The sequence below is a fragment of the Equus asinus genome, chromosome 5 (assembly GCF_041296235.1).
Source record: "Equus asinus isolate D_3611 breed Donkey chromosome 5, EquAss-T2T_v2, whole genome shotgun sequence".
Classification (NCBI taxonomy): domain Eukaryota; kingdom Metazoa; phylum Chordata; class Mammalia; order Perissodactyla; family Equidae; genus Equus; species Equus asinus.
Genome location: NC_091794.1, coordinates 14,802,827 through 14,828,352, shown reverse-complemented (window position 1 = coordinate 14,828,352; position 25,526 = coordinate 14,802,827). Strand labels below are relative to the sequence as shown.

Sequence of the window (25,526 nt, the reverse complement as noted above, 5' to 3'; positions counted from 1 at the left end):
TAACTCAAAAAATATTAGTCATATCCCTAATTTCTTCTGGCCAAGAGGATCTAGAATGGGTCTACAGCACTTTGATAATGCAGGGTGCGGTGCGCCTGTGGGCACGTGGCCATGAGTGTGAAGCAGTGATTCTGGAGGTGGTCTCCTACATGTGTCGGACTACCCATGTGCCATCCGACCTGATGATGACTAAAGCTTTCTGCTTGCCCTGTTCTTTCCTGTCTCCAGGAGAAGAAATGGCACAGGTAATTTGTGAGATTTGCTAATTATGAGACAACACCGTGGCAAATACTAGAATGACTGTTTCAAGACAAATCAATTTCAGAATTATCCCAAACAAGATAAAGCAAAGAAATACGTGGCTTAAAGTCTTAAATTGCTCAATGTAACTAGATTGGACAGATAGTCTTCAAATTTTCCCATGAAATAGTCATATCACACTATGAGAAATTCCAGTCTAGAAGAAATAGCTTCAAAGTGTGCTAAATAAGTACTATATGAAAACAAACGTAAAGAGAAGTTTCACATACCATTAAAAAGAGACTTTTTAAGAGAAAATAGTAATAGAAAATGGTTGTGAAAATTCAATTTTCTCATTTCAAGGTCTTTGTTTTTTAAGCAAAGGGAATAAATATGGATTCATATCCTGTGTATTCTTGGTATGAAGTTAATTCTTTCCAGTTCCATTTTTGCTAAAGGGATTTTATATTATGTGAATGTCTCTTTCTCTGTATGTGTGTAAGTTTGTGTGTGTGTGTGTGTGTGTGTTTTAGACAGAGAGAAGACGCCTACCTCTGTCTAAAGACCAATATCAGACAATATGAACGGAGAAGAAGAAAAACTTAAACTATTATTTCACACTGCTTCTGTGGCTGTGAGCTGTATTACAGTATGTCTTGTTTGTCGGGTAGATGTTTGTTAACATCTTTCATCTCACAGCAGGGACTGAGGCTGTCAGTTTTCATTATAGCCTGAGATCACGTCACAAGGTTTTCCTTAAACTAACCCTTTACAAAAGAAGTTCTGATTTTAACATACGTATGGGTGCATCAAATTTCCCCAGGTTTTCCTAGCGCTTCTGGGAATATCTAACATGTGTACTGGGTTTGTTTACCACAGAGTTAAAGTAATACGTTTAATCAACAGTACATAATACTGTATTAAATTAGTGGTGCCTGTATGAGGTGGAACTCCCCCACCCTCATCTGATGTCACCGTGTTCCCGATTTTGTGAGTCTATGCCAGCTGGCTTATAATGAGAAGTATGCCGTGTGTGCTTTCTGATGCTGTGCCTGTAATTCTTTAAGGCTATCCTGGTAGATGTCCTTCCAGGATCTTTGATGTGTGATTACGTGGATGTTGTTGCTGTGCATGGATTGGCCTTGACTACGCTCAAGCCCCTGGCTCATGGGATCCTGAAACCCACACCAATTTGCAAGGGAAGAGGCCTTATTCCTCTTCTTGGTGGTCGTCATATCTCCCTGCCTTTCGTTAAGCTAGCCCAGTAAAGGAAGACCAATTACACCACCTGCATCCTCTGGAGGTCTGTTTTCCTCCTGAGTCTGAATATTCTCTCCTTCTGTAGCCTCCTTACCGCGTGCTGACGTTTTTGTTTATTTGTTGTTTGTCTACCATAGTATCTTCTTTTTTTCTTAAACATTGGCACCTGAGCTAACATCTGTTGCCAATCTTCTTTTTTTTTCTTCTTCTTCTTCTCCCCAAAGCCCCCCAGTACATAGTTGTGTATTCTAGTTGTGAGTGCCTCTGATTGTGCTATGTGGGACCCGGCCTCAGCATGGCCTGACGAGCAGTGCAGTGTGCGCGCCCAGGATCCGAACTTGCAAAGCCCTGAGCTGCCAAAGCAGAGCACGTGAAATTAACCACTCGGCCATAGGGCCGGCCCCCGTAGTATCTTCTAATAGAAGCTAAAATCCAGGTTCTCATCACAGAAAATTATTCGTCTATTATACCTTTGTAATCATTTTAGTTTTTCAAAAATTATTTGTTTACACTTCTATGTTCAACAGTAACTCTTAAATCAAATTAAGGCAGTCTACATTCATTAGTCATTCATTTCTTTCAGCGTATGTAACTAGCCATTTTGAACTTTTCATAATATGTGAGGATTTTTCAGTGGAGAGATAGTGAAGCTTGGTTGGGATTTTCTTCCTGGTAATAGTTATAATCAAGGCATATGCTCTTTAAAAATAAGAAATAATTGTATTTCATATAAGATTCATAATCACAAATCTCTTTTATTAAGAGCTAATAGGTTTCACAAATTGCCTACCTTCTTCAGCTCCTGATGGTATTTATAACTGCAACTCCCCTTGCTCAGCTGGAAGGTACTGGATCATGCAGTTGTTTGTGGCTGGCATGTCTTTCTGATTGGCTGATCTGTGTCTGGGTGACCATGGAATGTCATTTATTAATTTTTTTTTTTTTTTTTTTTGGTGAGAACGATTTGCTCTGAGCTAACATCTGTTGCCAATCCTCTTCTTTTTTGTTTTTTATTTCTGCTTGAGGAAGATTAGCCTTGAGCTAACATCTGTGCCAATCTTCCTCTATTTTGTATGTGGGTTGCTGCCACAGCATGGCTTGATGAGTGCTGTAGGTCCACGCCTGAGATCCAAACCCATGAACCTGGGCCGCTGAAGCAGAGTGCGCCGGCCTTAACCACTATGGCATGGGGCCAGCCACTAAATATTTTGACTATCACCCCTGAGTGGACATAAATCAGGCCTTCCCACACTGCATACTTGTGAGGTCTAGTTTGTCTTTAGTGGTTATAACTTAACCACTACTGAGTAGGTTGAGAGTACCTACATTTTTCACCTCAGTGCCTTTTAGCCCATCTCTCTAAGGTTCAGCTGCGGCTGCTCTGTGCCCTTAGTGCACAAAGAGCATTAGTCAGAGTTGTGAGCAGGACGTTTTTCTCTTCATGAAGCCCTCTGTTCAGTCTCAGAGTCCTTCCTACCTTCTCACTTTCACACTTTTTCTAAGGCTGTTTCCTCCTGCAGAGACAAGTACATCCCATCCAGAGGGTTGTAGACCAGAGAAGAAGACAGATGCATAAACACATATTTAATTATGATAGAGTGAGGTGTGTCCCATAAAATAGCATGGGATGTCCCCCAGGCAGAACGTCAACATGATTTACGTTGCTGGAGCACGGGGGTGGAGTGAGTGTGCCTAAGAAGGCAGGGGCTAAATGCCATTTGATGAAGTCTGGACATTTTCTTGCAGGTATTAAAGAGTCCCTGAAGGGCTTTAGGCAAAAAATCTTGCAATTGGATTTTCACTTTAAGAATACAAACTGTTACAGTGATGTGGAGAATGGATTGGGGTGGAGACAGGGGAGCAAGGCCAAGTTTGGAATGTAGAAGACTATTGGTAGGCTGTGACAATAATCCACATGAAACAGAATGAGACCCAAATTAAGGCAGTGGCATGGAAACAAATTTGAAAGATACTTTGAATGCTGAATCAACTTGGTGACCGATGGGATGGAGCAGTAAAGGGGAAAGAGACCAGCTTGGCTCCCTGGTTCTGGCCCCTGTGATTAGGTAGGTGATGGTATTACACTGCGATCATGGGAGGACTAGGTTCGCCCCAAGGTGGGGTTTGGGACAGAGAAGATTCGGCTTCCTCCATGGAGCCTTTCCTGATTGACCTAGCCAGAAGGAACCTCTCCCTCTTGGAGATTTGAAAGCTCTGAGAGATTGCATCTTATTTAAGATAACCAAAGAAAAATCTGATGGGAAAATTGAAGAGCAGCGTAAGCCTCTTTCTGCATCCCCTTTGCGATAGAAGCTGTTACATTACTAGTCATGGACAGTGGGCTATCTACACCCCAGGGTGTGTACGATAAGGGACTGCATTGTCTGTACAGAATTTAAAACACTCAATGCTTGGTCTACTTTTAATTATCACCATGTACCAGCAATTCTGAACGATATCAGTGATAGAATACTCCTCCTCTTAAAAGTATTTTTGGTCTAAGTTCTAAATAATTACTAGGGTTACTGCTGGGTTTTAATAATATGTATGTAAGCTTCAAATTAGCACATTTTTTTAGTACTTCTCCTTTGATAAACAGTGCCTTATATATGAAAGTTAACTCAGAGAACTTCCTACTTTTAGAGCTGGCCCCGGGCACGTACAAATTCAGCTGCAAGTGGTCATTTCGAGAGTAAATTCACAGTGTTCAGAAATCACTCAAGCTTGCTCCAGGCAGTTGGTGTACCCAATATCTGCGTTTATACATGTTCCTGAATTTAAACAGTAGATTTTAAATAAACAATAATACCACAGTGATTATAAAGCCAAAGAAACACAATGCAAGTGGCTTTATTGCTTTCATTCTATGCAATCATTTTAAATATTTACTTTTTTACAATTTAGAACAGTGAAACAGTAGAAACTGTGAGGTGTAAGTTTTTATTAATTAATATCTTTACAATTGAAATTGAAATGTATTATTCCCTTTAAAGTGTTAATTGTTTTAAAATTAAAGAACGAATCAAGAGAATAAAATTTACATTAGTGGTACAATTTCGTAGTTGCCTAAATTGTATCTTTTGTAGAATTTCAGTTTCAATAAAATTTGCTTGTTGGTTGCTGGAAACTTATTTATATAAATGACTATGTCAGACGTGTAACTAAAGGACCAAAGTTCACATTATCCAGGTAGATATAAAAATTACTAAATAAATAGCTGTGCGTTTTTCCTTTTTTGTATTCTAATATTACTTTTCAAATTTTGTTTAACTTGCGTGGTTTTATATATGGAGTCCAACAAAAGAAAATATTCACTGTCTGTGTTTCTTTTATGGCCACTTTATTGTCTGTTTCATTTCATGATCATTTCTGAAAATATTTTTCCATATAGAGAAGAGGGTTGTAAAAATAATGCTGTCTGGATATCAAATATGCTAGCTATGTCCTGGCCATGGAAAATACATACTGTAATAATACAGTAGTGGTTTTCACAAGAATTTTTAAAATGAGAGGCTTCCTAAATCTATAGTGACTTAAAAAGGAATGCCTCATCATATGAGAGTCTGGGGATGGTGGAGGCTTCATTCTTTTACTGCTTGTATTTATTTAATTATTTTTAGCATTGAAAATTCCCTACTATCAGATATGAATGTTCGAGGAAAATGGCAGGGACAATGACATCAGGGACAACAATAACTAATGTTGGCTGATAAGTCCCAGCCAAAGCAGCTAGGACCTTCATCCCTATTCAGACAATGTTTATTTGACAAGACGAATTTCCTGGGAACAGCTTTGGCTATCCTAAGTGTCATGAGATGGATAAACATTATTTAGGATGAGCAACAAAGAAATGTCAACATACTCATCAGATGGGAAATTGGAATTGTGCCATTTAGCTGAGTGCATCATTCCTGCACTCCAAACATCAGTTTTGGTCTCAGGGAGATGCAAGTGTTAATACCTTCTTTGTACAAAGAGGGAGTACTCTTGATGACTTCTATGCCCATTGGCCAGCCTGCATTCATCTGTTCATTCTTCCATGCAAGAAAAATTCCTATGCCAGCCAATGTGACAGTCAATGATCCTCATCCTGCTGATAAGAATATGCAAGAACCACAGTGATGTTTCTGTAATGCCACTGCAAGTCAGTGATGTGGTCAGGACTAACAGCCAGCTCTCTTCTCCACTCCTAACCCACTTGGTGCATTCCTCCCAAGCTAGAAGTGGAAGGCATGTTCAATTGTGCTACTAGCATTGGGTGACAGCTCGATGGCTAAATGAAAAGGTAACACATTATAATGGTGAGACTTAGAAGTGATTTTATAGTGTCAGTCATACACTGAAGGAGGTGAAGTTGTGTAAGAAATGGAGGACCAGTGAGAATGGGTGCCTATCTCACCATCACACAATATGTTTGCATTTGAATAGTCATGTTCAAATGAATATTCTCGTTTTTAGCTATTTACATGACCTTTATAAATATCCCCAAAGAATCAGGCTTTGTATTCTCTCATGGATAAGCAAAGTTTAAACTTCTCCCACCTAATGCTTATTTAATTTATTCTGAAACAACCATTGGTCTCCTACAATGCCACTATTTCAGAAAAGCATGATCCAAGTGTGTATCAATTCCCTGAATCTTCCATGAGATTCTTGGCCTCTCTGCATTTGCCCTTCCATTATCTCAGTCTTAAAATGACTCCCTGTCCCATTCACTGCTCTGATTATCAACGAGCTACTCATTCACTAATGTACAGCTCAAATATAACCTTTCCATTAAGATGTGCCCCAGTAGTCCCAGCTGAAGTTAATCTTCTGCACACCTAAGCAGAGTTTGCACTTGTTTATGGTGTTATTTCATTCTCCCATTTGTCAAGCATCTCTATTTCTCATTAGAAGGCAAGCCCCTTGAAGGAAGGCACCTTGTCTAATTTATTCCTACACCCTCTAACACCTAGCGTACAAGATCCTTCTGAACCTTACTTTCAGTTTAGATAAACTGGAAGAAAAAAAGAGTGGTAGAGAGTAAATTTATTCCAGAAAAGTGGCCTTGTTAGTTAATCTTGTCTCACCAATTAAATGAGAAGCTCCCTGAGAGCAAGAAGGTCTTTGTCGCTAACAATCTTGTTGTTTTTCAGAATGCTGGCATGGATATAGGGTCCACAAACTATGACTGACTTATCCAAGTAGGTGAAAGTGAGGTTAGGAGGCTGAGATAGGCTACTAACTTGGTAGAGAAATGGACTTCTGGAAACAAGAGTTTCACTTGGCCTATCTACCTCCGACCATATTGCTTTTTTTGTGATAAGTCTAACCACATCCAGGTGTTGTATTGTTAGGCACTTCCTTTTGGTAAATTATCTCATCCTTTCTCTTCAATTTTTTGAAAACCTCATCCTCATAATTTAGCTTTTAGTTTGCTTTCATTTTTATTCTGAGTCTTTAGAAGCAACTGAATTAGGAAGGATTAAAGTGAACTTGTTTGAGGTCTCAGAGCAGCTATAATATATAAATATGCAGAGCTTCTAAAAGTTTTCTGCAGGTCTTTTGTCTCAATCTGAGTCCTGCAGACTCAATCAGGTTATAATTATTCTGAGAAGGGACTGATGCGATGTGAGCAGAATTATAGTGGGAGATTTATTGAATGGTAAGAAAAAGCTGAAAATGAGAATATTAATGCTGGCAAGGATGTAGAAATAAAGTGGCACCTTATGTTACGTAGACAAGTACGTGGAATGCAGGGCTGAAAGTTGTCCTCTGGTTCAACATCTGACTAGCTCTTAGCCCTCTTTGTCTTTAAAAGAGAGTTTTGGCTATAATCTCAATCATACTTATGTCATCAAAACCTATGATACCAGAAATCTATTAAGAAGAACGCTTGAAGATTATTGAAAGAAATGTATGAAGGGAATTGATTGGATATATTGCTGAAAAAGCAGTTCAAAAATAGAGAAAGACAGAGCCAAGAAAGAACTACAAGGATGTAGGAAAAGAAACTTAAAGAGAAAACACTCTTAAGACTACGTGTTTAGTTTAACTCTACTAGAAAAATAAAGAGATATAAATCACTACAAAATCCTTAGCTAAAGGGATTCATGGCTTCTTTTAGTTATTTTATTTTGCCAGTTCTGGAGTAAAATATTCTATGATTTACATACACTCATGATGTAACTGATGCAAAAAGGTTAAGTGGTTGTCAAATTCATGCCACTTCTCACGCTCATTTACGTGAGTCTCAAAGGGCCAAAACAGTGCAGCATTGATCAGAGAATGAAAAATTCCACATAAATGCATGTTCTAAGGAATCGGGGTTTGCCGCTTTGGAGATCAAAACGTTCTTTGAAGTAACCATTTCTGATGAAATTCTTTGTAAAACGTATTGAACACTTCCTTGTTTTTAAAAGTGGATATATTAAACGTAATTTAAAGTTTTATTCTTGGTTCAATCTTATCATTATGAACATAGTTATTATTCTGTATTATACAACATGATTATGGCCTCTGGGCTAATTAGGATATGATAATGAAATTGTAAGAATTACGTATAAAAATGAAATAAAATTTGGATTTTGCTATATCTATTTTGTTTGCTTTTTCATGTATTTTAGTTCTCAGTTATACTCCAGATGTTGAAGTTATCATATATACTTTCATAAGTTAAGGATAACAGAACTTATTCCATGATACGGAGAATTAAATTTTTTTTCTGCGCTGCAGATTTTCTATACAATTGGCAATTACTAATTGATGGTTCATAGAAGATAATGGGAAAATCTGTTTCCAGGAAAAACTCTCCCACCCAAACAAAGAAAGGCATATTTCCTGTATGTTGGGCCAGTAGGCAGAAATTCAAAAAGAGCTGAATCACTGCTTTTCCTCCCACTGGGGAAAAAAAAAAAAATCACATTATCGCAGACCATCTTATCTTCAGACAGTTATCTTGAGTTGCATGTCTCCTACATGGAAAAAGTCATGGGAAAAATTGCAAGGCGATATTAAAACCATTGGAAAGCAAGTAAAGAAAAATTTTAATGCCAAGTATTATAGGGAAATAATTGTCTACAAAATTTCTCTCTCACTCCCTGGAGTATACCAGAGCTAGTAATAGAAAATGTGATTACTGCTCAAGAAACGTTACAGAGGAATGGCTAATGAATTATAGAATAATGGACTCCAGTATGAATTTAAATCTTGATTGTCGTAATTATTGACATATAATTTTAGGCAAATTATTATTTCAGTTTTCTTATCTGTAAAATAAAGTTCATAATAACATATATTTTTTTCATTGTGAGGATTAAATGAGTTAAAATATTTAATGTGTTTTTAAACAACCCCTGGGATATAGTAAGTAATTGAAAAGAAACTGTTATTATTATTTGTACTAGCTGAAAAATAAAATATAATTTTATAGGAATAAAAATATCAACAATATTTTGGAAATTGAGTAAATTATTGAGTAATTGAGGAAATTATTTATTTTACTCAACAAGTATTTATTTGGTGCTAACTGTGTGCCAGACACTCTGTTAGTGAGGGTTAATTACTGGAAAATGTTATCTGGGAAAATTATAGAATTATGCTTGAAAAATCTTTGTTGAAGTGGCAAATGTCTCTTCCTTCCAGAAGAGATTTGATTTTAATTTTGTTTTCATCTTTCAGGGGGAAAATCATGTGATATACAGCTTTACATTAAGAGGGACTCCCTACACACTGTCTCAGTTGGGAGTCCATTGCAACTGAAATGCCCTGTATCATACTGTGCAAATAGACCTAACGTGACCTGGTGCAAGCTTGAAGAAAAAAGCTGTTCATATCTTAGGAATAGACCTCAGACGCACACAAGTTGGGAAGCAAAGGACAATATTTCCATTTTTGTTCTGCATTTTGATCAAGTACTTGTTAGTGACAATGGATCATACCGCTGTTCTGCAAATATTCCACCTGGAGTCATTGAAAGCCACTCAATAACCGTTATTGTGACAGGTGAGTTCTAGACACTGAGACTACCTAATATTTTTCTCATTATGTTTCAAGGAAAAAGAGGACCCAGATTCTCAAGTGATTATGTTAGATGCTGAACTCATGTAAAACATCAGAATACTGCCACACCTCACAGATTGAGATATAAGTGCACATACATGTCTGTGTGTATGTGTCTTGGGATTGAGTGAATTAGAGAAGAGCAGAGAAAAATATAATAAAAGTTATTGTTCTTGCCTTTAGGAGGTATAAAATTTATTTGGTAAGTCCAAAAATAGATCACTGAAATATGGAAAAAATTACAAAGTGAATACCATTAGTAGGAGACAGCTTTCTATTCTCTGTTTTTGTTTTCTTTTTCTTTTATTTTTCCTTCTATTTTTCTGTCCTTGACTTTTACTGATACTAATTCCTCAAAGTTATGTTTGTGGAGCTCAGATAGTTACATACTTGTCAGTAGTTCACAGTTTGCACAGAAGGCAAACAGAACACAAATAACCTGACTCCTGATGAGTTTTAGGAATATTGATAGCTTTAGTTGCCTCCCCAGTCCTTCTCCATAGGCCCTCAATAGGCTCAAACAGCAGAGGATGGACTGATTGAGGTTAAGCTGGGCAAAACAAGGCTAAATGAAACATGGAAAAAAAATAGAGAGGAGTAGAGGAGAGTAAAAATATATTTGGTTAATGAAAATCCCACAGCTAACATCATACTCAATGGTGAAAGACTGAAAGCTTTCCCCCAAGGACAGAAACAAGACAAGGATGTAGGCTTTGCCACTTCTGTTCAACACTGAACTGGAAGTTCTAGCCAGAACAATTAGGCAAGAATAGAGAAATAAGAGGTATCCAAATTGGAAAAGAAGAAGTAAAATTACCTCTGGTCACAGATGGCATGGTCTTATATATAGAAAATCCTTTAAAATCCACAAAAACTACTAGAGCTAATAAATGAATTCAACAAATTTGTTGTATGATCAACAGAAAAATCAGTAGTATTTCTATACAGTAGCAATGAACAATCTCAAAAGGAAATTAAGAAAATAATTCCATTTATAATAGCCTCAAAAAGAATAAAACACTTAGGAATGAATTTAACCTAAGAGGTGCAATACTTTACACTGAACAAAACATGGCTGGAAGAAATTAAAGAAGATGTAAATAAATAGAAAGACAGCCCATGTTCATGGATTGGAAGATTTAATATTGTTAAGATGGCAATATTTCCCAAAGTGAACTACAGATTCAATGAAATCCCCATCAAAATCACACCAATCTTTTTTTTCCAGAAATGGAAAAGCTGATCCTAAAATTCATATGGAATTGCAACAGACCCAGAGTAGCCAAAAAAATTTTGAAAAAGAATACTGTTGGAGGACTTAACACTTCCCTGTTTCAAAACATAATACAAAACTACAATAATCAAAACTGTGGTAGTGGCATCAGGATAAATACATAGATCAATAGAATGGAATTGAGAATCCAGAATCAATCCATACATCCTTGGTCAACTGACTTTTAGCAAGAGTGCCAAGACCACTCAACGGGAAAAAAATAATTTCTTAAATAAATGGTGCTGAGACCATTGGATAGCCACATGCAAAAGAATTATTTGGACCTCTATTTCACACAATATACAAAAAATATGTAAAAATGGATCAGATATTTAAATATAAGAGCTAAAAGTATAAATTCTATGTTTATATAAAGCTAGAATACTATGTTTCCTTAGAAGAAAATATAGGAGTAAATCTTCATGATCTTAGATTTGTCAATGGTTTCTTAGATATGAAGTCAAAAGCATAAGTAACAAAAGAAAAAAACAGATAAATTGTACTTCATCAAAATTAAAAACTTTTGTGAATCAAAGGACACTACCAAGAGAGTAAAAAGACAACACATAGAATATGAGAAAATATTAGCAAATCGTATGTCTGATAAGGGACTAGTACTCAGAATATATAAAGAATTCTTACAACTCAACAACAGACAAGCAACCAAGTAGAAAATGGGAAAAAGATTCCAAATGGCATTTCTTCAAAGAAGATATGTAAATGGCCAATAAGCACATGAAAAATGCTCAATGTCAATAGTTATTAGGGAAATGCAAATCAAAACCACGAGATACCAGTTCACATCCACAAGAATGACTAGAATTGTGTAAAAATGGAAAATCACAAGCGCTGACAAGAATGTGGACAAATCAAAACCCTCATACATTGCCAGTGGAAATGTAAAATGGTACAGCTGCTTTGGAAAACAATTTTCCAGTTCTTCAAAAGGTTATATATAGTTGCCACAGACCTAGCAATTCCATGTCTAGGTAAATACCCAAGCGAAATAAAAATACATGTCCACGCAAAAGTTTGTACATGACTGTTTATAGCAGCACTATTCACAGCAGCCAAAAAATGGAAACAATCCAAATGTCCATCAACTGATAAATGGTTAAAGGAAATGTATATCCACACAACAGAATATTATTCAGCCATAAAAAGAATCAGGCGCTAATACATGCTACAACGTAGATAAACCTCAAAAACCTTATTCTGAGTAAAAGAAGCCAGACACAAAAGATCACATATTGTATGATTCTTTTTATATGAAATATCCAGAATAGGAAAATTCATAGAGATTGAAAGCGATTAATGGTTAACAGAGACTGGGAGAAAGGGAGAATGACGAGTGACTACTTAATGGGTATGGGGTTTCTTTTTGGGGTGATGAAAATGTTCTGACACTAGATAGTGGTGATCATTGCACAACGCTGTGAATGTCTCAAAATACTATCGAATTGCACACTTTAAATTATTAAAATAGTAATTTTTATGTTATTTGTATTTTACTATGATAAAAAAATATATTTGAATCAAAAAAGATCACCTTTTAATTATAAGAAATGAGATGGAGTTTCTTTTGTGGCCCATAAACTGACCTTGAAGGTTATTACAAAAGAGAAATATCAAAGAGGTTTGGTGCAGTGGTAGCGTGTCTGAATCTATATGTAGCCTCATTTGGTTACTTCTATGGACTCCGTTTACTTGGATGCATACATTTTGTGTTTCTTGAAAATTAATTTATTATTTTACACTCAGACTTCAGAGTCAGATTTTAAACTCTCTTCAAGTAGCCCAATGAAGCAACCCTTTAAATCTCTTTAAAATCCTTTAAATCATGTTAAGATCTGTGAAAGCAACCTGATGAAGAAACGCTCAGTACTCTAGTGGTAGCTGCAACCCTCTGCTATGAGGCACAGAGATGTAAAAGGGATTTATGGCAGAGTTGGAGACTCTGTATTTGCAAATTTGAGGTCAAACTCAATGCTGTTGCCTGTGACCATTGATGCACTGGCTTATAAATCTCTTTAGAATAGAGGCTTTGTCTTAAACATCTGCTTCTCTACAAATAGATGGTATAGTGTCTGGCACGTAGTAGATGCTCAATAAACATTTCTTTGCAAATGAATTAAAGAACATAATCTATGCAAAGTGAAAAAATTGCCTTTAACAACCTGGAGAAACCTATATTGAGGATGTATGGAATGAATACATTTCTGGAGAGAAATTTCACTATTAATTTAATAATGAGATAAAATACCGAATTTTTTAAGAGTTTTTTTAAGTGGCAAAATAAATGATAAAAATAAGCAAAACTTGCAAATCATTACCCTCAGAATATTAATTATATTATTAAATATAAAATAATTAAGTGCCCTTAGATAATTTATATAATGTATATTAATATAATATATAATAAAATTAAATGCAGTGGTATTGAGTCCACTTTCCTTGGAAGACAAGACTCCTTGTGTAACTTAGTCTTTCTTCGTGGGAACCAATCCACTTCTGTACAAGAGGAAGGAATTTAGCCAGGGTCAGAGGCAAGCTAATAATTACTTATGGCACAGAATTCTCCCAGGAGTGTTATGGTTTCCACTCTGTCCCATATTTGCGTTATTCTATGAAGACTACAGATGGTTGTCGTTTGTAAAATTTGCATAAAGGTGCCTGTTCTAGGGATCAAGTCAGGGCTGGAATTAGGATTAAGAATCTGGCTCCCTTGGAGAGGAGGGGCCTAGCTTCAGGGGAAAGGAAGCAGTGTTGTCTCTTAAACCCTGTCCCCTGAGGGAATATGCTTTTTAGAGTCTGACTCTTATTAGGGTCAGAGTGTGAAGGATGAAATGTTGAAAGGGAAAGTCTAAGAGCTAAGTAGGAGACGTGAAGGCCTTTGACATTTTTCCTTGAAGAGTGCTACTCCCCTAATGTCATACTCTCATATCTTTGTTATCACTTTGTTAATTAATGCTCCTGACCCCCTTTGGGAATTCCCGGGGACTTGACCTTAGCCTTCTATTCTTGTCTGTCAACAACCTTCCACTCTGTGATTTGTTGCCTCCTTCAGCTTCTATGAGCATCTCACACCTTCATTATCATCCTTTTAAATATTCTGATTAATTGTATGGAATGCTTGTCTTTGGTGTTTTGCCATTTTGGTCCACTTCCAGCCAAAACCCATCCTAATACACTTAACTTGCTTAATAAACTTCTTTCATAACGTCACTCTTTTATTGAGTCCCCTGCAGAGACTCCTCAGTGCTTATAATATTAGGCTCATGTTTGTTAACCAGAGGCTTTCCACAGTCCAACCCCACTGGCCTTTCTGGATTGTTTCTGGATTCCGGATAGAACCTCTCAACTCCAGCCTAACAGCCCTCCTTGCCATTGCCATGCTTCCACCACAGTCCTTCCTATGTTGCTCTCCCCCTCTGTAGGACACTCATTCATCTGCCTCCACCTATCAAAATTCCATGCCTCCTGTCAAGCCCAGCTCATTTCCCAAGTTCTTATTGAAGCCTTCCATGTTAACCCTAGGGGGAAGGGATTTCTCTTTTCTATCAATTTTTACGCCATTTAAGGTCTCTGCCTCTCATTCATCACTTACTGGAGTAATATGGGCAAGTGTCTTTTATCCCATGAAGGATTATAATGTCATAGGAAGTGGTAACTGTCGTACTTCTCTGGTCATCCCTGCTTCCTTTACAAAATTCAAATGAATTATTTAGGAAATGGCTTTGAACTGGGTTTGAATTTTTCCTTTCATGAAGTGATGAGAACAAACATAACAGAGAAAGGGTCAAAGGAAAATTCTTTTTCCTTCTGTACCTGGGAATCCTCAGTAAACTGAATATGAGGTGAGGAGAAAAATATACTCCAGAGTTATATTTAAGGACCATGACTTCTGTCAATCAATTTTGGAGGTATGATAAAAAATATTCCATTTTCTCCCCTTGAAATATCTTTTGAGGATATTGGAAATTTTTCTGTTTTGTATCGTACTCTCCTTTGCGTTTTATGTTCAAGTTAAGAATTGATTCATGTAAGAACAAAGCTGTGACAGAGTGAGGGCTTGGATGCTTTTGGAAAAGTAATATTCTCCCAGAATGAAGAAAAGCACTTTGCAAAGCAAAGTCCCAGGGGAAAGGCTGGCAGAGCTGGGATCAGTTGCTGGAACATGCATTGACCTGTAACTCTATCCTCCCCGACCCACCCTTGGTCCATCCCTGATTAGGAACTTCACAAAGGCAGGTGGCCATCACCTTAGCAGGGAAGTGGGAATGGTGTGAGTGACCAGGATGTGAGAGGCACAATCTTTCCTTCAGCTTGTCATCAAAAGCATCCTTTCCGCGTGGCCTTCTACACTCACTTGGAGCACCTGCTGAATGTGTATATTGTTATTCCAAGAGCCAAACGGAAGCATACAGGCTGTCTTCCGTCCTTATGCTTATGGAGTGGGGAAGAGAGAATGAACACAGACAGATGAAGGTTGTGTTGTAATTATACAGTCTTTCTTTGAGCCTCAAAATAAACCCAGGGATTTACTTCGTGTCCGTCATGTTGAGGTGATGATCTGCCAATTATGCAAATTGCCTTCGAGCTGTATAATTGGATTCTCTGTTAGTGTGCAAATGCAGGAGTTTTCTCAGAGACTAGCTCTGATTTTGGACAGACCTGAGTATACGCCTTCACTGTTTTCACCGCCAATTTCAATTCTTTATCGTATTTTTCTGTTTCAGAACGGACTCAAAACAATTCAGAACACCCTCTAATAAGTAAGTATCAAACTAGTCAAATAAAATTAAGGAAACTAGAATGTTTGGTGGCTGGAGAAATAATACAAGTTGGATCTTCTTAACTAGGTGCATTTGTTTGCATCAGGTTATCTGTTGTGGGAACCTTACCACAACATACACTTCCCCGAGACAGCTATGTCTGTCACTCCTGACAAAGACTGAGTTGCTTGTCCAATCTAAGCAACAGCTGCAGCATGAACAATGCAGCATTTGTTGCCACTCTGAATTACCAAACCTCTTTATGCATGGCTCCAGTAGCTCCTGACCACCTTTACCCCAAAACCAAGAATATGGGGAAGTGAATATCTATATGCTAACATATTTAGAAATAAAGCTTTCTTGCATTAAAAAAATTAACGCAAGTATAAAATTAAAGATGTGATGTACTCTGACATTTTCTATTCTATGTTTCATTTTTTAAACATTATTTGAGATCTATTAAATTATTTCATGACCCACTAATAAATTGCAACCTACCAGGGACAAACAGGGCCTTCATGTATATTAACATTGATCAATAATAATGAGTACTACTTGTATGCTCAGCAAAGCATATTTGGAGATACCAAAGTTACTTTGAGATCCCAAAAGTATTCAGTATTTGGAGATACCAAAGAGTTATGAAGCAACAAAAAGGCATTGTGTTAAAGGAACTTTAATTTAGTATCAGAAATATGTTGACTCGAGTCCCAATTGCCACTCACTAGCTGTCTGACTTTGGGCATTCTTCTCAAGGCAGGGGAGTGGATAAAAATAACGGCTTCCTTACTTTTCTTAAGTGGTAAATATGAGAGTTAAATAAGACAAAGGAAATGAAAGAACTTGGTGAAGCACTTTCTGAGAACTGTTATGGATATTATTTTACAGGGGATTAACCCTAGCAGATTAAAGAATTTTTGCAAAAATTAAATTATAATGCAGAGCCACCTACACATGCTCAGCAATAAAGCAAGTGGGTGAGAGTCCTGAGGCCTGGGGTTCTTGGGGAAGGCCTCCTACAAAAGAAACAGAAGCATCAGCTGGAGGTCTCTTTCATTCAAGTTCTGACAATGCTGAGGGTGTTGCCAATCCTACTATATTTCAGATTTCCTAATGTCTTTAGCATTGACTAACATTTCAGATGCAACCAGTGCCTCAGCAACAACCTCCAAGGAAGAGACAGCGGACAAACGATGGATCCTGTATAGTTTTCTTCCTTTGGGGGGATTGCCTCTGCTCATTACCTGTTTCTACCTATTCTTCTGCCTGAGAAGGCACCAAGGTGGGTTCCGTCTCCCTCTGCTGCTCTGTGCCATATGTTTGGGATTCAATTACTAGGGACGAGAGATTTTTAGTTGGTTCCTATTGTTTTCTTTCCCAATACTGTGTCATAAACCATGGATAATGATTTCCTGGGGGACAACTCATCCTTCTACGACAAAGCCAAATGGATTAATTGAGCTCCCCTTTAGTCACGGTAAATCATGCTTACCACAGTGAGGTGCTCCAGGCAAGGTTTGTGGTAAGAAGGGCACATTGCTGGGACTTACTCATTCTACCTGTGTCAATCTTAGGTTTGCATGAGGAGGAGCTCTTCTAAACTTCAAGAGTGTTGAAATAATCTCAGATCAACAGGTCTGATTTGAGTTAGTCTGTCTGGTCCTCTTTTTCACAGCCACACCACATCATGCAGTCATACACGCCCTTGTCTAAATGAAGACCCAGTGTCCACAGAGGAAATTCATATGCCTGTGCTTTCTGTTGCCATCACAAACACATGCTTTAACTGAGCCCTCACCCAACAATAAAGCATTTGAAAATGTGGGTTTGGCTATGATGAAAGAGATGTGATATTTTGAAAACAATTCCTTTCTGCCTTTGTAAGAATTCCCTCAATGTCATGAGTGAACACTTAAACACAGTAATGGAGAGATATTTGGAGAATTCTTTCTTGTTTTTTTTTTTTAATAAATACCATGTATTGAGTGTTTTCTTTTATTTTTTTAGATTGGCACCTGAGCTAACGACTGTGGCCAATCTTTTTTTCTGCTTTATCTCCCCAAATCCCCCCTGGTACGTAGTTGTATATCTTAGTTGCAGGTCCTTCTAGTTGTGGCATATGGGACGCCACCTCACCGTGGCCTGATGAGTGGTGCCATGTCTGCGCCCAGGATCCGAAGCAGCAAAACCCTGGGCCACCGCAGCTGAGCGTGGGAACTTAACCACGCGGCCACGGGGCCGGCCCCTGGAGACTCCTGACCTAGCTCTGGTCTAAACCACCTCAGCTCTCCCTCTTCCTCTTCTTCTATGCCAACTCCTCCCATCCCTTTTCCCATAACAGCAGCCACAGTCTAGCTATAGAAACTAAGCTAGACAGAGCAACCCTTATTTTTGCCACAAGAGAAAGCTTTGTCTGGGCAAAAGTGCTTCTGGTGTTTTGTGGTGAGGACTCTCGGAGCCCAGAACCTTCTCAGAATGCTGAGGGAATCCTCTGTAACCCCAACTCCACATCTGCAACTCCGAGGCCCTTCCCATGGTCGCTCTCCAGGTTTCACCACTTTTCCTAAGGCTGCTGTAACTTATCTCAGAATTTCAGGAAAAGAGGCAGGAGTAAATCCTTTGATTTACCACATCCAAAGCCAAATAGGCAACAGGAGATCCTGGCTAGGTAGGTGACAGGACAGCAGTTTGTCTGGCACTGAGTACAGAATGTCCCCAGAACAAGGATTTCCAGCCTTTTTAAAGTGATGTGCTAGATTCTGCTCCTTCCTCTTGGATGTGCCACAGGGCTCTCTGCAGTGAGAAGTGAGGAACCAGTGAACAAAACGGGCAGCATAGTTCTCACAACTGGGGTGTGTGTGCCATGCTAGTCACAGCAAATAGACAAGTTGAAACTAGTAACAACGCTGGTAGGCAAGTGGGTAAGCATGGTGGGAAGGCATCCCACCCCTGCTCTGGGGGCTGAATTTCAACCTAGCAATCTATTTCGTAACCCATATTCTTACCACAACCCTAACTTGCAGGACACTGGGGAAGAACTTTGTGGTGTTCTTCATTCCTTTTGGTTTCTTATTTTTCTTTTTGAATTCCAGGGAAACAAAAGAAGCCTTCTGATACAACAGGAAGGGAAATTAACCTGGTATGTTTAGTGTATCTGTTAAAACAAATGCAATCTGTGTTATACCACGTCAATATTTCTGTTTCTTAATGTAATGAGTCTGTGTAACACTTATCGTATGCCAGGCACTGTTCTAAGTACTGTATTTATCGACTTACTTTAAAAATGTATTTATTTTACATTCACCTCCATCTGCAAAGATTGTTCAGGATTAACAAGTCTCATAATAAGTGGTCCTTTGGAAGGGCGTGGGTGGCAGTAGAGACCCTAAGCAGAAAAGTCAGAGACTGAATTGTATTACCTTGGTTCTACTCTTGGCCAGTTATGTGACCAGGCTATTCATTTATCCTCACAAAAATATCTTAAAGTCTTTCGGGAAGAGAGTTGAGAGTTAACGGGAGAATAAACTATAAACAACCTCATAAAACAAGGTGTGGTTTCTTGACAGATCACACCAGCAGATAAAGAGGCATGATCACAGGTCCAGTTACTATGCAAAGGTCCCTCGGGATGTGTGTGGGCTCCTTGAGGAAGAGACTTCCCAGACAAAGGGCCTCTTGGAGACCGTGCCAAGTTTTCCGAAAAGTTCTTAAAATATAAACTTAGGCCTTTCTTTTGGGTTCAATATTGTGTAAATATAGAAACCCAAAAAAGAATGCAAGATGAGGCAACATATTTCTGAAAAAAATTTTATGAAGCTTTTTTGTTAAAAACAAATAGTCGTAAGTGAGGTATTGCGAAGGACTTTGGGGGGGTTGTTTCAATACAGAAGACTAGAGATAAAGATGCAGTAAACTTCTTGAAATTTCCAGAAATACCAGAGGCAGATACAGCCAATAATTCTACACATAATATTAAATGGCATTCAGCATTCCCCACCAGGTTGCCTAATTTTAAATCAAACCAAATACATTCAACTTGATAAACTTGAATTAAGGTTTTAGTAAGAATCAGTAGGCATCATTGCGTTAGATGCTAAGGTTTCATTTCCTCAAGTAGGGGCATTTTCTTAAATATTATTTTCTTTCTTTCTATAGTGAACAACAACAAACTACATTTTGTTACAATCAAATCTGAGAGCTATGAAACCATTTAAAAAATAATTTACTGTCCAAGCAAAGCCCCGATTGGTTAAAATGTAGTTATATTTCTTCCTGCGTAAGCAGGACAAATTATTTATGATTTGAAGTTGAATTCAGGAGGGGTGTTTCTGTTGTTGTAATTATTTGAGAATTTAGTTTTAAGGTGTTCCTGTCTTTCACAGGAATTCACAGTTTTGCCCTCATATGAATTGTGAAACATTTCAGAAAATAATCAAAGAGATGCCATATTAGATCTTTGAGACTAAAGATTTCTTAAGAAGGAAGTTGTATGGGAACCAGTGGAATAGGAATCCACAGTAGAGAAAGCAACTGGTAAAAGGTTGGCAGGTACATATAAAAGCCAGAGTTCCCAACTTATTCCAGAATGGTCCTTCAAGGGTATAAAAGTGCTCATATACTAAAAACCACTGAATTGTATATATTTTTTAAAAAGTGCTTTGTAAACCATAAAGTGCCATACAAATATAGAATAGCATAGTGCCTCAGTGTCTGTCATCTGTACCCACCACAGCATGGTGCACCAGCCACGTGGCACTCACCCACTTTGATGAGGTGCCACAGGAGAGGTCCAGCCTCAGAGTGCTGTGTGTGAAAGAGCCTTTCACCCTACTCATTCTAAGAATGTTTTCCATGGAAATGAGCCATGGGTGGGGTTGGGAGCCAGATAACTGAGTTGACAGACTTATACAGACTGAAAAGGAGGACAGGGACCTTGTTGATATATTGAAGATTTATGGCTGTGTATTAGATCACACGACAGTCTTCTCCTGCGCTCCTCCAAAGAGACCTTAACCAGGCTCCTCCGAGTGGAGACTGGAGCACTTTCCTTCCTTCTGAACCAAGAGACTGGGAAGGTTAGAGCAATCCCTGCCTCTTTCAATTATCCAGCCTTGGTGTTACCTCCTGAGCAGTCACCCCTTGGAGGGAGGCAGTGTACTCAGGAGTCAAACTCCTAGCTTCTCAGGGTAGAGCCAGACATGCTCGTGTGGTAGAACTCTGCCAAGGAGGTGTGGTAGACATACTACTGTGTACATCACAGTGTGGACGACAAAGGACCAGATAAGGCACATACACTATCAGACTGTGGACCCAATACCTCAAAGGAGCTGGATCAAACTTCAAGGACGTAAATTGACTGGCAAAATTGGGACTAAAAAATTTGAAATAACAACCCTTAGCATTAACATGATATCTTCATTTTTATCAGGTGGGCCCCTTGTTTAGCTTGGAATGACTAACAAATAACTGAAGAGAGTGCAAACCATCAGGACCCATTTTATTTTTAATTCCCATAGTTTCACACTTTTCTCAGAAGCTTTAAGGTATTTGACCGTCTTTGGAAGCGTAAAAATGTTCTTGTGATAGAAATACCAGTTGGAATATTTTAGAACTTTTTCTAAGCTTTGGCTCCCCCCTCCTCAAAACTGACAGCAGTTTTCCAGTTCCAGGTTTCAAATCATAATAATACGTCTTGGATAACCCATAAAGTTTATTCTTTCTGCCCTCTTAGAGGATATCTGTTCTGCTTTATCTTTAATCATTTTATTCTAAACTATGTTAATACTATCCATTATATTGTAAGCTGCCTGAAGTCCTTGTGGAATATTTTACGCTTCTTTCATTAATTTTGCCTATGTTTTTCATCCTGAGGAAGAATCGAAAATCGTTCTGCAACCTCAAAAGTGACTAATAATACAGCACAAAATAACTATCTGAGAGGAACATAGTGGTTTTTGTCCTTCCATCCTTTAACCAGCAAGAATCTGCTAAAAAAGTAGATGTCAGCAGCACATTGAGGAAGAGTAGATTATTTCTCTCACTGTATAATGACTCAGTTTAGCCTACATTCATAGTTCACTAACGGATATGCATTATCACATCCTTAAGTGGGACTTAAAACACTCTTTTCTTCTCTTATAGGCTGATGTTCCCCAGCCCTTTAGGAGTGAGCACACTGAAGTGGGCACCAGGCAAAATTCCCAAACACTGCCATCAGAAACTGGAATTTATGATAATGACCCCCTGTTCGGGGTCCAGGAAGAGTCTGGGGTTTATTCTAACCCATGTCTGGAGGACAATAAACAAGGCATTGTTTATGCTTCCCTGAACCATTCCCTCGTTGGAATAAACCCAAGACAGGCAAGAAATGTGAAAGAAGCACCTACGGAATATGCCGCTATATGCGTGAGGAGTTAAATCTGGTCCCGGTCTCCAGCCATGACTACAGAATGATCAGCATGTCAGCACCATTGTCTGAGCCCACAGAATGTCAAAGAACATTCCTTGACCTGAGAAGTTTCACTTTAAGGAGGTTCATGTTGGTGCTTGGGTCTTAAGGGTCCACAGGACAAATAACTAAAATTTCTCCCAGGTGCTTCTTTGGGAGCCTTTTATACTATAGCCTTGAACAACAAAATCTTCTCTCCGAAACTATGTGATATCCTGAGTAGCAGAGTAGTAGAACATTTCAATTTAGCTACATTTTACCCAATATACAAACTCAATATTTTCTTTGGACCTATCAGAGACATGAAAGGAAGAGAGGTTTGTGTTATCTGGATCAGTTCGCTACACTCTCTTGAAAAATAATGTCCCAATTAACTAACTAGTCATAAATACAGAAATGTTTATTTCCAGTCAATCTTCCATAATAAGAAATTATGCTCTGTCAATCTAATACTGGGGTTTCTTAAATGTAAAGGAGAAATAACTTTAGATTTGGTGATATTACAAAAGAATGGAAAGAATAAATGGTGCAATAAAGATGTGGAGTACAGCAACTGGAAGCGAGGTAGATGTTCCCCATATCTGACAAACAAGTGCTTATTATATCCACCCTGTTAGATTGCTCAGCAAACATAGGTAGTCATGGAGCAACTAATGTATGGTGCATTTATAAACAAAATGGTGACTCAGTGTTTGGGTCACATAGACTAATATATATGAATGTGACATAATGCTGCTGAATTAACATACTTACAGGTATCTGAACAGGTATAAAAATCAGTGAGATTATTGTCAGGCAAGGGCAGATCGATGGCTTAAACTGCTTCATGGTTGACCTCATAGCAAATTAAAAGCACAATTAATAGAATGGAGAAAAGTCCAAAATATTTAATTGGCCTGTATAGGTCAACATACTTTCATTCACCACATCTGTGTCTTGCTGTTCTTCTTACTAAGGAAGAGAAAATCAGATAGTGAAGTATTACAGTTTGATAACCATTCCTTTAAAAATACTGAGGTTGCAGCTACTGAAGAGTATAGCAAGAAGAGATGCTTCCAGATTTTCTAAATTTCCAGAGTTCTTCAGTCTAATTATTTCAAAAACAGCCTACAACTTTTTTCAACAGCTTGAGGCTATTCAGGTTCTCAGGTGCTGCTACTAGTAATACAATAGACCTCATACAAAGTGGATAGCAAAGGTTAGGACCCATTTGAACCAATGTGTGAGCTGCTGCACAAACGAATGCGGGGGTGCGTGTGTGTGTGTGTGTGTGAGTTAGTGCGTAGAAGGAAGGGTAGGTGACTTACAGAAATTGTACAAGAGAAACTGACAAGCTGAAGTTCTATTTCAGTTCGCTAAAGAAGCTCAAAATATAGAGTAAGCGGGTCATTACAAAAAAATGTATGAAAGTAATGTATGAAATTATGGGGACAGGAGTAAAATTTTTTGTCCCAAAAGATGAACTTGAGATTTTTGTGGCCAAGCTTTTCTTATGTGGCATTAAGATTTTGCCCCTTAGATTGGGGTTACGGGTGTTGTTTTAGAGTCACTATTTTCTAGCCAGTATGATATCGTTAAACCTAGAATTTTGAGTAACCCTAATTCTAGGTAGACTCTTTTAGCCAAGCTGCATTTTTGGGCAACTTAGGTACAAAAGGCGTATTAGAATAGCTTCTTGCGGTATTCTTAAAAATAGAAACAGGAAGTATGGGGAGGATGCATTTTGCTGTCCTTATCAGATAAACTCACAAAGCTGAACAGTTCCTTCATAATCTTCTTGAATTTAAAAAACAAGATATTTCTGTCTATTGTTTATAATATTCTTAGCATGCCTTACAGTAAAGACAATGTTGATAATGATTTCATCTCTGTAAATGATTTATATATGTATTTGTACCATCCTGCCAAAATCATAAATCATTTATGCTTTTATTTCTTCTTAATAAAAGGTGTCAGAGTTATATATGTATTTCCCAAATAAATCTATTTCAGTCTTATTTACATGGCTTATTTCATTAATGAAATGTGAGAAAAAGAATATGTACATAACTTAATGATTTTCCATGAATTTTAAGATTGTTGGTTGTTCCCAATAAGAAAGTAAAGTTATTAAAACTTATTTGGAATCAATTCGGTATTGGCTTTTGTATCAAAAAATGCATGGGTGTGAAATAGAAGAGTGATTCTCAAACCTGATGGCACATGAAAACAGCCTGAAAAACTTGCTAGATTATCAACCTGTTGATTATCAACTCCCAGCACTAGAAGTTCTAATTCCGGAGATATGGCTCCATAATTTTCACTGTTAAAAGACACTCCCCATAATTTTAATATAGGTTTCTCAATGTAGAGGCCAGTTTGGCATATGTGGTTTATTTGATCAGTTTTGTCCACCAATCAAAACTTTCCAGGCCCCAGAATTTATTCTCTAAACTGATCACATCTGTATCTATCTCCATATATCCTTTTTTAAAGAGCAGTTTTAGGTTCAGCAAGGTTGAGTGGAATGTAAAGAGTTCCTTCCCATTTACCCCCTGCCTCCTAATCTGCGTGGCCTCCACTATCATCAACATCCTTCACCAGGGTGGTACATTTGCTGCAATCAACGAACCAACACCGATGCACCATTTTATCAACCAAAGTCCATAGTTTACATTAGGGTTTACTCTTGGTGGTGTAATTCTATGGGTTTTGATAAGTGTATAATGACATATATGCTTTATTCTAGTAACCTACAGAATAGTTGCACTGCCCTAAAAATCTCCTGTGCTTTATCTACTCATCCTTTCCTCCCTCCAAACTCCTGACAACCACTGATCACTTTACTGTCTCCATAGTTTTGCAGAATGTCATATAGTTGGAACCATACAGTATGTAGCCTTTTCAGATTGGCTTTCACTTAATAATATGCATTTAACGTTCTTCCCTGTCTTTTCTTGGCTTGATAGCCCATTTCTTTTCAGTACTGAATAACATTTCATTGTCTGGATATATCACAGTTTATCCAACCACTTACTGAAGGACGTCTTGGTTGTTTCCAAATGTTGGCAATTATGAATAAAACTGCTGTAATCATCCGGGTGCAGGTTTTTGTGTAGACATCAGTTTTCAACACTTTTGAGCAAATACTGAGGAACATGGTTGCTGGATCATATGGTAAGAGTATATTTAGTTTTGTAAGAAACTACCAAACTGCCTTCCAAAGTGGCTGGACCATTTTGTATTCCCACTAGCAGTGAATGAGAGTTCCTGTTGCTCCACATCCTCATCAGCACTTGGTGTTGTCAGCGCTCTGTATTTCGTCCATTCTAATAGGTGTGTAGTAGTATCCCATTGTCCTAATTTGAAACTTCCTGATGACATATGATGTTGATCATCCTTTCATATACTTGCCATCTGTGTATCTTCTTGGTGAGATGTCTGTTCAGATCTTTTGCCCATTTTTTAATCAGGTTATTTGTTTTCTTATTGCTGAGTTTTATGAGTT

The 25,526-nt window shown here is 37.9% G+C and overlaps 1 protein-coding gene across 1 annotated transcript in view; it reads left to right on the top strand.

Annotated features, from left to right (window-relative positions):
* BTLA (B and T lymphocyte associated) overlaps positions 1-24,169 on the top strand; it is a 30,120-nt gene extending 5,951 nt beyond the window's left edge. The window contains exons 2-6 of the mRNA XM_014838666.3: positions 9,163-9,486; positions 15,556-15,591; positions 16,733-16,873; positions 18,684-18,730; positions 21,733-24,169. Of these exons, the coding sequence (XP_014694152.1) occupies positions 9,163-9,486; positions 15,556-15,591; positions 16,733-16,873; positions 18,684-18,730; positions 21,733-22,008 (824 nt within the window). The 3' untranslated portion in view covers positions 22,009-24,169. The remainder of the gene's footprint in view (positions 1-9,162; positions 9,487-15,555; positions 15,592-16,732; positions 16,874-18,683; positions 18,731-21,732) is intronic.
* The last annotated feature ends 1,357 nt before the right edge of the window (positions 24,170-25,526 follow it).